Genomic DNA, 13,266 nt, shown 5'->3' with positions numbered 1-13,266 from the left:
GAGACTAGACATCTACCACCCCACTACCACTATCAGATTAGAGCCATAAGGGAGACTAGACATCTACCACTATCAGATTAGGGCCATAAAGGAGACTAGGCATCTACCACACCACTACCACTATCAGATTAGGGCCATAAGGGAGACTAGGTATCTACCACACCACTACCACTATCAGATTAGGGCCATAAAGGAGACTAGGCATCTACCACAATCAGATTAGGGCCATAAGGGAGACTAGGCATCTACCACTTTCAGATTAGGGCCATAAGGGAGACTAGGCATCTACCACACCATTACCAATATCAGATTAGAGCCATAAGGGAGACTAGGCATCTACCCATATCAGATTAGGGCCATAAGGGAGACTAGGCATCTACCACAATCAGATTAGAGTCATAAGGGAGACTAGGCATCTACCACTACCAATATCAGATTAGAGCCATAAGGGAGACTAGGCATCTACCACTTTCAGATTAGGGCCATACGGGATACTAGGCATCTACCACAATCAGATTAGGGCCATAAAGGAGAAAAGGCATCTACCACCCCACTACCACTATCAGATTAGAGCCATAAGGGAGACTAGGCATCTACCACTTTCAGATTAGGGCCATACGGGAGACTAGACATGTACCACACCGCTACCACAATCAGATTAGGGCCATAAAGGAGACTAGGCATCTACCACACCACTACCAATATCAGATTAGAGCCATAAGGGAGACTAGGCATCTACCACACCATTACCAATATCAGATTAGAGGAGACTAGGCATCTACCACAATCAGATTAGGGCCATAAAGGAGACAAGGCATCTACCACACCACTACCACTATCAGATTAGGGCCATAAAGGAGACTAGGCATCTACCACAATTAGATTAGGGCCATAAGGGAGACTAGACATCTACCACACCATTACCAATATCAGATTAGAGCCATAAGGGAGACTAGGCATCTACCCATATCAGATTAGGGCCATACGGGATACTAGGCATCTACCACAATCAGATTAGGGCCATAAAGGAGAAAAGGCATCTACCACCCCACTACCACTATCAGATTAGAGCCATAAGGGAGACTAGGCATCTACCACTTTCAGATTAGGGCCATACGGGAGACTAGGCATCTACCACCCCACTACCACTATCAGATTAGAGCCATAAGGGAGACTAGACATCTACCACACCACTACCCCTATCAGATTAGAGCCATAAGGGAGACTAGACATCTACCACCCCACTACCACTATCAGATTAGAGCCATTAGGGAGACTAGACATCTACCACTATCAGATTAGGGCCATAAGGGAGACTAGGCATCTACCACACCACTACCAATATCAGATTAGAGCCATAAGGGAGACTAGACATCTACCACAATCAGATTAGGGCCATAAAGGAGACAAGACATCTACCACACCACTACCAATATCATATTAGAGCCATAAGGGAGACTAGACATCTACCACCCCACTACCACTATCAGATTAGGGCCATAAAGGAGACTAGGCATCTACCACAATCAGATTAGGGCCATAAAGGAGACAAGGCATCTACCACACCACTACCATTATCAGATTAGGGCCATAAGGGAGACTAGGCATCTACCAATTTCAGATTAGGGCCATAAGGGAGACTAGGCATCTACCACACCACTACCACAATCAGATTAGGGCCATAAAGGAGACTAGGCATCTACCACAATCAGATTAGGGCCATAAGGGAGACTAGACATCTACCACACCACTACCACTTTCAGATTAGGGCCATAAGGGAGACTAGGCATCTACCACACCATTACCAATATCAGATTAGAGCCATAAGGGAGACTAGGCATCTACCCATATCAGATTAGGGCCATAAGGGAGACTAGGCATCTACCACAATCAGATTAGAGTCATAAGGGAGACTAGGCATCTACCACACCACTACCAATATCAGATTAGAGCCATAAGGGAGACTAGGCATCTACCACTTTCAGATTAGGGCCATACGGGAGACTAGGCATCTACCACAATCAGATTAGGGCCATAAAGGAGAAAAGGCATCTACCACCCCACTACCACTATCAGATTAGAGCCATAAGGGAGACTAGGCATCTACCACTTTCAGATTAGGGCCATAAGGGAGACTAGACATCTACCACACCACTACCAATATCATATTAGAGCCATAAGGGAGACTAGACATCTACCACCCCACTACCACTATCAGATTAGAGCCATAAGGGAGACTAGACATCTACCACTATCAGATTAGGGCCATAAGGGAGACTAGACATCTACCACACCACTACCAATATCAGATTAGAGCCATAAGGGAGACTAGACATCTACCACAATCAGATTAGGTTCATAAAGGAGACTAGACATCTACCACACCGCTACCAATATCAGATTAGGGCCATAAGGGAGACTAGGCATCTACCACAATCAGATTAGGGCCATAAGGGAGACTAGACATCTACCACACCGCTACCACAATCAGATTAGGGCCATAAAGGAGACTAGGCATCTACCACACCACTACCAATATCAGATTAGAGCCATAAGGGAGACTAGGCATCTACCACACCACTACCACTATCAGATTAGAGCCATAAGGGAGACTAGGCATCTACCACACCACTACCAATATCAGATTAGAGCCATAAGGGAGACTAGGCATCTACCACCCCACTACCAATATCATATTAGAGCCATAAGGGAGACTAGACATCTACCACACCACTACCAATATCAGATTAGGGCCATAAGGGAGACTAGACATCTACCACACCACTACCAATATCAGATTAGAGCCATAAGGGAGACTAGACATCTACCACACCACTACCAATATCAGATTAGGGCCATAAGGGAGACTAGACATCTACCACACCACTACCAATATCAGATTAGAGCCATAAGGGAGACTAGGCATCTACCACCCCACTACCAATATCATATTAGAGCCATAAGGGAGACTAGACATCTACCACAATCAGATTAGGGCCATAAGGGAGACTAGACATCTACCACACCACTACCACTATCAGATTAGGGCCATAAGGGAGACTAGGCATCTACCACACCACTACCACTATCAGATTAGAGCCTTAAAGGAGACTAGGCATCTACCACAATCAGATTAGGGCCATACGGGAGACTAGACATCTACCACACCACTACCACTATCAGATTAGGGCCATAAAGGAGACTAGGCATCTACCACAATCAGATTAGGGCCATAAGGGAGACTAGACATCTACCACACCACTACCACTATCAGATTAGGGCCATAAGGGAGACTAGGCATCTACCACACCACTACCACTATCAGATTAGAGCCTTAAAGGAGACTAGGCATCTACCACAATCAGATTAGGGCCATAAGGGAGACTAGACATCTACCACACCACTACCACTATCGGATTAGAGCCATAAGGGAGGCTAGGCATCTACCCATATCAGATTAGGGCCATAAGGGAGACTAGGCATCTACCACTATCAGATTAGGGCCATAAGGGAGACTAGGCATCTACCAATTTCAGATTAGGGCCATAAGGGAGACTAGATATCTACCACACCACTACCAATATCAGATTAGAGCCATAAGGGAGACTAGACATCTACCACTATCAGATTAGGGCCAAAAAGGAGACAAGGCATCTACCACACCACTACCACTATCAGATTAGGGCCATAAGGGAGACTAGACATCTACCACACCACTACCACAATCAGATTAGGGCAATAAGGGAGACTAGGCATCTACCAATTTCAGATTAGGGCCATAAGGGAGACTAGGCATCTACCACAATCAGATTTGGGCCATAAGGGAGACTAGACATCTACCACACCACTACCACAATCAGGTTAGGACCATAAAGGAGACTAGGCATCTACCCATATCAGATTAGGGCCATAAGGGAGACTAGGCATCTACCACACCACTACCACTATCAGATTAGAGCCATAAGGGAGACTAGACATCTACCACACCAATATCAGATTAGGGCCATAAGGGAGACTAGGCATCTACCACACCACTACCAATATCAGATTAGAGCCATAAGGGAGACTAGGCATCTACCACTTTCAGATTAGTTGCCCTAGTATCTTCAACATTTGGTTCAGGGACTGATGCCCTAGTATCTTCAACATTTGGTTCAGGGACCGATGCCCTAGTATCTTCAACATTTGGTTCAGGGACTGATGCACTAGTATCTTCAACATTTGTTTCAGGGACCGATGCCCTAGTATCTTCAACATTTGGTTCAGGGACTGATGCACTAGTATCTTCAACATTTGGTTCAGGGACTGATGCCCTAGTATCTTCAACATTTAATTCAGGGACTGATGCCCTAGTATCTTCAACATTTGATTCAGGGACCGATGCCCTAGTATCTTCAACATTTGGTTCTGGGACTGATGCCCTAGTATCTTCAACATTTGGTTCAGGGACTGATGCACTAGTATCTTCAACATTTGGTTCAGGGACCGATGCCCTAGTATCTTCAACACTTGGTTCAGGGACTGATGCCCTAGTATTTTCAACATTTGGTTCAGGGACCGATGCCCTAGTATCTTCAACATTTGGTTCAGGGACTGATGCCCTAGTATCTTCAACATTTGGTTCAGGGACCGATGCCCTAGTATCTTCAACATTTGGTTCAGGGACCGATGCCCTAGTATCTTCAACATTTGGTTCAGGGACTGATGCACTAGTATCTTCAACATTTGGTTCAGGGACTGATGCCCTAGTATCTTCAACATTTAATTCAGGGACTGATGCCCTAGTAACTTCAACATTTGATTCAGGGACCGATGCCCTAGTAACTTCAACATTTGGTTCAGGGACTGATGCCCTAGTAGCTTCAACATTTGGTTCAGGGACCGATGCCCTAGTATCTTCAACATTTGGTTCAGGGACTGATGCCCTAGTATCTTCAACATTTGGTTCAGGGACCGATGCCCTAGTATCTTCAACATTTGGTTCAGGGACTGATGCACTAGTATCTTCAACATTTGGTTCAGGGACTGATGCCCTAGTATCTTCAACATTTAATTCAGGGACTGATGCCCTAGTATCTTCAACATTTGATTCAGGGACCGATGCCCTAGTATCTTCAACATTTGGTTCAGGGACTGATGCCCTAGTATCTTCAACATTTGATTCAGGGTCTGATGCCCTAGTATCTTCAACATTTGGTTCAGGGACTGATGCACTAGTATTTTCAACATTTGGTTCAGGGACCGATGCCCTAGTATCTTCAACATTTGGTTCAGGGACTGATGCCCTAGTATCTTCAACATTTGGTTCAGGGACTGATTCCCTAGTATCTTCAACATTTGGTTCAGGGACCGATGCCCTAGTATCTTCAACATTTGGTTCAGGGACCGATGCCCTAGTATCTTCAACATTTGGTTCAGGGACTGATGCCCTAGTATCTTCAACATTTGGTTCAGGGACTGATGCACTAGTATCTTCAACATTTGGTTCAGGGACCGATGCCCTAGTATCTTCAACATTTGGTTCAGGGACTGATGCCCTAGTATCTTCAACATTTGGTTCAGGGACTGATTCCCTAGTATCTTCAACATTTGGTTCAGGGACTGATGCCCTAGTATCTTCAACATTTGGTTCAGGGACCGATGCCCTAGTATCTTCAACATTTGGTTCAGGGACTGATGCCCTAGTATCTTCAACATTTGGTTCAGGGACCGATGCCCTAGTATCTTCAACATTTGGTTCAGGGACCGATGCCCTAGTATCTACAACATTTGATTCAGGGACCGATGCCCTAGTATCTTCAACATTTGATTCAGGGACCGATGCCCTAGTATCTTCAACATTTGATTCAGGGACCGATGCACTAGTATCTTCAACATTTGGTTCAGGGACCGATGCCCTCGTATCTTCAACATTTGGTTCAGGGACCGATGCCCTAGTATCTTCAACATTTGGTTCAGGGACCGATGCACTAGTATCTTCAACATTTGATTCAGGGACCGATGCCCTAGTATCTTCAACATTTGGTTCAGGGACTGATGCCCTAGTATCTTCAACATTTGGTTCAGGGACTGATGCCCTAGTATGACGCATATGGGTGAATCATTCCTGCCCTACTGAAAACAGTTACTAACGTGTGTCTGTCTGTGTGTCTCTCTGTCTGTCTGTGTGTCTCTCTGTGTGTTTCTCTCTGTGTCTGTCTGTGTGTCTCTCTGTGTGTTTCTCTCTGTGTCTGTTTGTGTGTCTCTCTGTGTGTCTCTCTGTGTGTCTCTGTCTCTCTCTCTGTGTGTCTCTGTCTCTCTCTGTGTGTCTCTGTGTGTCTCTGTGTGTGTCTCTCTGTGTCTCTCTGTGCGTCTCTGTGCGTCTCTCTGTGTGTCTCTCTCTCTGTGCGTCTCTGTGCGTCTCTCTGTGTGTCTCTGTGTATCTCTGTGTGTCTCTCTGTGTGTCTCTGTCTCTCTCTGTGTGTGTCTCTGTCTCTCTCTGTGTGTGTCTCTGTCTCTCTCTGTGTGTGTCTCTGTCTCTCTCTCTGTGTGTCTCTGTCTCTCTCTGTGTGTGTCTCTCTCTGTGTGTCTCTCTCTGTGTCTCTCTGTCTCTCTCTGTGCGTCTCTGTGTCTCTCTCTGTGTCTCTGTGTGGTGCAGGGAGGTGTTGGCCAGCGAGGCGTTGCTGAACATCCCGGAGAGGGCAGACTGGAGAGAGTGTAAACAGACCCCAGAGGAGGAGGAGAGTCTGAGCAAACAACTACGAGACGAATTCCAACCATACGACTTCGCCCTGGAGGACTGAACACCTACACACCCTGTACAGTAGGGGTGTAATGGTAGTGAACCATTCGGGGACTTCTAGATTAACATGTCTGCAGTAAATCTGAGCTGAACAAACATTTCAGACGTTTCCGTTGAAACAACTAGAGCCAATGCGCAGGTTGTAATCAAAATTCAAATCTTAATTGGCTCATTTCAAAAACCGTCCTTTTGTGAACTAGTTCTGTACGATGGTGATTGGTGGGGTCAATAAACCATAATTTGAGGATCCTCCATCGTTGAATCTCCAGTTTGGGAACATTTAGTCAGTAGATTATAACGGACGGAACAGCCTCCAGGCATAAGGAGAATAGCTGCTGCCAACACCTCCAACATGTTTACACCCCCATCACCCCAGTATAGTGTAGCATGACGGAGCACCTCCAACATGTTTACCCCCCCATCACCCCAGTATAGTGTAGCATGACGGAGCACCTCCAACATGTTTACACCCCCATCACCCCAGTATAGTGTAGCATGACGGAGCACCTCCAACATGTTTACACCCCCATCACCCCAGTATAGTGTAGCATGACGGAGCACCTCCAACATGTTTACACCCCCATCACCCCAGTATAGTGTAGCATGACGGAGCACCTCCAACATGTTTACCCCCCCATCACCCCAGTATAGTATAGCATGACGGAGCACCTCCAACATGTTAACCCCCCCCCCATCACCCCAGTATAGTGTAGCATGACGGAGCACCTCCAACATGTTTACCCCCCCATCACCCCAGTATAGTGTAGCATGACGGAGCACCTCCAACATGTTTACACCCCCATCACCCCAGTATAGTGTAGCATGACGGAGCACCTCCAACATGTTTACCCCCCCATCACCCCAGTATAGTATAGCATGACGGAGCACCTCCAACATGTTTACCCCCCCATCACCCCAGTATAGTGTAGCATGACGGAGCACCTCCAACATGTTTACCCCCCCCATCACCCCAGTATAGTGTAGCATGACGGAGCACCTCCAACATGTTTACACCCCCATCACCCCAGTATAGTGTAGCATGACGGAGCACCTCCAACATGTTTACCCCCCCATCACCCCAGTATAGTGTAGCATGACGGAGCACCTCCAACATGTTTACCCCCCCATCACCCCAGTATAGTGTAGCATGACGGAGCACCTCCAACATGTTTACCCCCCCATCACCCCAGTATAGTGTAGCATGACGGAGCACCTCCAACATGTTTACACCCCCATCACCCCAGTATAGTGTAGCATGACGGAGCACCTCCAACATGTTTACCCCCCCATCACCCCAGTATAGTGTAGCATGACGGAGCACCTCCAACATGTTTACCCCCCATCACCCCAGTATAGTGTAGCATGACGGAGCACCTCCAACATGTTTACACCCCCATCACCCCAGTATAGTGTAGCATGACGGAGCACCTCCAACATGTTTACCCCCACATCACCCCAGTATAGTGTAGCATGACGGAGCACCTCCAACATGTTTACCCCCCCATCACCCCAGTATAGTGTAGCATGACGGAGCACCTCCAACATGTTTACACCCCCATCACCCCAGTATAGTGTAGCATGACGGAGCACCTCCAACATGTTTACCCCCCATCACCCCAGTATAGTGTAGCATGACGGAGCACCTCCAACATGTTTACCCCCCCATCACCCCAGTATAGTATAGCATGACGGAGCACCTCCAACATGTTAACCCCCCCATCACCCCAGTATAGTGTAGCATGACGGAGCACCTCCAACATGTTTACACCCCCATCACCCCAGTATAGTGTAGCATGACGGAGCACCTCCAACATGTTTACACCCCCATCACCCCAGTATAGTGTAGCATGACGGAGCACCTCCAACATGTTTACACCCCCATCACCCCAGTATAGTGTAGCATGACGGAGCACCTCCAACAGGTTTACCCCCCCATCACCCCAGTATAGTGTAGCATGACGGAGCACCTCCAACATGTTTACACCCCCATCACCCCAGTATAGTGTAGCATGACGGAGCACCTCCAACATGTTTACCCCCCCCATCACCCCAGTATAGTGTAGCATGACGGAGCACCTCCAACATGTTTACACCCCCATCACCCCAGTATAGTGTAGCATGACGGAGCACCTCCAACATGTTTACCCCCCCCATCACCCCAGTATAGTGTAGCATGACGGAGCACCTCCAACATGTTTACACCCCCATCACCCCAGTATAGTGTAGCATGACGGAGCACCTCCAACATGTTGACCCCCCCATCACCCCAGTATAGTGTAGCATGACGGAGCACCTCCAACATGTTTACACCCCCATCACCCCAGTATAGTGTAGCATGACGGAGCACCTCCAACATGTTGACCCCCCCATCACCCCAGTATAGTGTAGCATGACGGAGCACCTCCAACATGTTTACCCCCCCATCACCCCAGTATAGTGTAGCATGACGGAGCACCTCCAACATGTTTACCCCCCCATCACCCCAGTATAGTGTAGCATGACGGAGCACCTCCAACATGTTTACCCCCACATCACCCCAGTATAGTGTAGCATGACGGAGCACCTCCAACATGTTTACCCCCCCATCACCCCAGTATAGTGTAGCATGACGGAGCACCTCCAACATGTTTACACCCCCATCACCCCAGTATAGTGTAGCATGACGGAGCACCTCCAACATGTTTACCCCCCCATCACCCCAGTATAGTGTAGCATGACGGAGCACCTCCAACATGTTTACACCCCCATCACCCCAGTATAGTGTAGCATGACGGAGCACCTCCAACATGTTTACCCCCCCATCACCCCAGTATAGTGTAGCATGACGGAGCACCTCCAACATGTTTACACCCCCATCACCCCAGTATAGTGTAGCATGACGGAGCACCTCCAACATGTTTACACCCCCATCACCCCAGTATAGTGTAGCATGACGGAGCACCTCCAACATGTTTACCCCCCCATCACCCCAGTATAGTGTAGCATGACGGAGCACCTCCAACATGTTTACACCCCCATCACCCCAGTATAGTGTAGCATGACGGAGCACCTCCAACATGTTTACACCCCCATCACCCCAGTATAGTGTAGTATGACGGAGCACCTCCAACATGTTTACACCCCCATCACCCCAGTATAGTGTAGCATGACGGAGCACCTCCAACATGTTTACCCCCCACATCACCCCAGTATAGTGTAGCATGACGGAGCACCTCCAACATGTTGACCCCCCCATCACCCCAGTATAGTATAGCATGACGGAGCACCTCCAACATGTTTACCCCCCCCATCACCCCAGTATAGTGTAGCATGACGGAGCACCTCCAACATGTTTACCCCCCCCCATCACCCCAGTATAGTGTAGCATGACGGAGCACCTCCAACATGTTTACACCCCCATCACCCCAGTATAGTGTAGTGGTGGTGACTGGTTACCCTGGTTACCTAACCCATACGACTGGTTACCCTGGTTACCTAACCCATACGACTGGTTACCCATACCTAACCCATACGACTGGTTACCCATACCTAACCCATACGACTGGTTACCCATACCTAACCCATACGACTGGTTACCCATACCTAACCCATACGACTGGTTACCCATACCTAACCCATACGACTGGTTACCCATACCTAACCCATACGACTGGTTACCCTGGTTACCCATACCTAACACATACGACTGGTTACCCTGGTTACATAACACATACGACTGGTTACCCTGGTTACATAACCCATACGACTGGTTACCCTGGTTACCTAACCCATACGACTGGTTACCCTGGTTACCTAACCCATACGACTGGTTACCCTGGTTACCTAACCCATACGACTGGTTACCCTGGTTACCTAACCCATACGACTGGTTACCCTGGTTACCTAACCCATACGACTGGTTACCCTGGTTACCTAACCCATACGACTGGTTACCCTGGTTACCTAACCCATACGACTGGTTACCCTGGTTACCTAACCCATACGACTGGTTACCCTGGTTACCTAACCCATACGACTGGTTACCCTGGTTACCTAACCCATACGACTGGTTACCCTGGTTACCTAACCCATACGACTGGTTACCCTGGTTACCTAACCCATACGACTGGTTACCCTGGTTACCTAACCCATACGACTGGTTACCCTGGTTACCTAACCCATACGACTGGTTACCCTGGTTACCTAACCCATACGACTGGTTACCCATACCTAACCCATACGACTGGTTACCCATACCTAACCCATACGACTGGTTACCCTGGTTACATAACCCATACGACTGGTTACCCTGGTTACCTAACACATACGACTGGTTACCCTGGTTACCTAACCCATACGACTGGTTACCCTGGTTACCTAACCCATACGACTGGTTACCCTGGTTACCTAACCCATACGACTGGTTACCCTGGTTACCTAACCCATACGACTGGTTACCCTGGTTACCTAACCCATACGACTGGTTACCCTGGTTACCTAACCCATACGACTGGTTACCCTGGTTACCTAACCCATACGACTGGTTACCCTGGTTACCTAACCCATACGACTGGTTACCCTGGTTACCTAACCCATACGACTGGTTACCCATACCTAACCCATACGACTGGTTACCCATACCTAACCCATACGACTGGTTACCCATACCTAACCCATACGACTGGTTACCCTGGTTACCCATACCTAACACATACGACTGGTTACCCTGGTTACATAACCCATACGACTGGTTACCCTGGTTACCTAACCCATACGACTGGTTACCCTGGTTACCTAACCCATACGACTGGTTACCCTGGTTACCTAACCCATACGACTGGTTACCCTGGTTACCTAACCCATACGACTGGTTACCCTGGTTACCTAACCCATACGACTGGTTACCCTGGTTACCTAACCCATACGACTGGTTACCCTGGTTACCTAACCCATATGACTGGTTACCCTGGTTACCTAACCCATACGACTGGTTACCCTGGTTACCTAACCCATACGACTGGTTACCCTGGTTACCTAACCCATACGACTGGTTACCCATACCTAACCCATACGACTGGTTACCCTGGTTACCTAACCCATACGACTGGTTACCCTGGTTACCTAACCCATACGACTGGTTACCCATACCTAACCCATACGACTGGTTACCCATACCTAACCCATACGACTGGTTACCCATACCTAACCCATACGACTGGTTACCCATACCTAACCCATACGACTGGGTTAAATCTACTTCAATGTCCCTCCAACTGGTAACTACTGGTGGGAAACTATCATTGTGAGCACCCACATGCTGACCTCACCTACTAAAGGACATTTTCGGCAGTTAAATGCAACAAAACATTATTTAGAAATAGCAGTCTGTGAATGTGGTTTTTGAACTATGATTTGTTTACAAGCATGATAGCTGTACTTATAGGTTGACGCAGCTCGTTGGCCGTTAGCCAATCGGTGATTCTCAACAAGTTCAAACCACATGAATATTCCCCCTGGTATTTATGACTACACAACTGGTCAATGGCCTCATGGTTACAAACGCAGCATCAGAGTGGAAACGTGAGAGGCCCAACATACCGGTGTGAAGGGCATTTAATTTGGAGGCGGAGTTGAGATCTTCCCTTAGTGATGCACTTCCTGCCTTCTCTGTTTTTACTTCCATCCAACCGTCTTAAATAGTAGTTTTCACAATGTGCAGATAAATCAGTGTCATCGTTTTGTACAAGGTCCCTGATTAAAAGCCTTTTTTGTATGTTTGTTCTGAGTCTTGATTTCCTACTCAAAGCTTTGCCAGCATGCTGTGTGTTAGTAGAGAGGATGGAAGTCTCTTTGGTGTTGGAGCTTCCTGATGACTCATCCGTCTGTAGGGGCTCATCCTGACCAGCAGAGGGCACCATCTACTTCACCAGGGGTATGTTACTAACTAAGGACTAGTTCACCTGGGGTATATAACTAAGGACTAGTTCACCAGGGGTATATTACTAAGGACTAGTTCACCAGGGGTATATTACTAACTAAGGACTAGTTCAACAGGGGTATATTACTAACTAAGGACTAGTTCACCAGGGGTATATTACTAAGGACTAGTTCACCATGGGTATATTACTAACTAAGGACTAGTTCACCAGGGGTATATTACTAACTAAGGACTAGTTCACCAGGGGTATATTACTAACTAAGGACTAGTTCACCAGGGCTATATTACTAACTAGGGACTAGTTCACCAGGGGTATATTACTAAGGACTAGTTCACCAGGGGTATATTACTAACTAAGGACTAGTTCACCAGGGGTATATTACTAACTAAGGACTAGTTCACCAGGGGTATATTACTAACTAAGGACTAGTTCACCAGGGGTATATTACTAACTAACGACTAGTTCACCAGGGGTATATTACTAACTAACGACTAGTTCAGCAGGGGTATATTACTAACTAACGACTAGTTCACCAGGGGTATATTACTAAGGACTAGTTCACCAGGG

At 47.5% G+C, this 13,266-nt stretch overlaps 1 protein-coding gene and 1 long non-coding RNA gene across 2 annotated transcripts in view; one reads left to right on the top strand and one right to left on the bottom strand.

Annotated features, from left to right (window-relative positions):
* The window catches only part of cwf19l1 (CWF19 like cell cycle control factor 1), a 30,996-nt gene extending 21,281 nt beyond the window's left edge, over positions 1 to 9,715 (top strand). Inside the window, exon 14 of the mRNA XM_071331583.1 lies at positions 6,638 to 9,715. Coding sequence (XP_071187684.1) covers positions 6,638 to 6,782 — 145 coding nt within the window. The 3' untranslated portion in view covers positions 6,783 to 9,715. The remainder of the gene's footprint in view (positions 1 to 6,637) is intronic.
* A 1,643-nt stretch (positions 9,716 to 11,358) lies between these two features.
* On the bottom strand, positions 11,359 to 12,057 carry LOC139533383 (uncharacterized). Its single transcript, XR_011666729.1, has 3 exons — positions 11,882 to 12,057; positions 11,795 to 11,821; positions 11,359 to 11,428 (listed from the first exon to the last, which is right to left on the bottom strand). It is a non-coding gene; the product is annotated as an uncharacterized lncRNA (long non-coding RNA).
* Between the last annotated feature and the right edge of the window lie 1,209 nt (positions 12,058 to 13,266).

This window comes from Salvelinus alpinus, chromosome 11 (genome assembly GCF_045679555.1).
Source record: "Salvelinus alpinus chromosome 11, SLU_Salpinus.1, whole genome shotgun sequence".
Classification (NCBI taxonomy): domain Eukaryota; kingdom Metazoa; phylum Chordata; class Actinopteri; order Salmoniformes; family Salmonidae; genus Salvelinus; species Salvelinus alpinus.
Note: the sequence above shows the minus strand (reverse complement) of the source record. Positions and strands in the feature narration are given on the sequence as shown.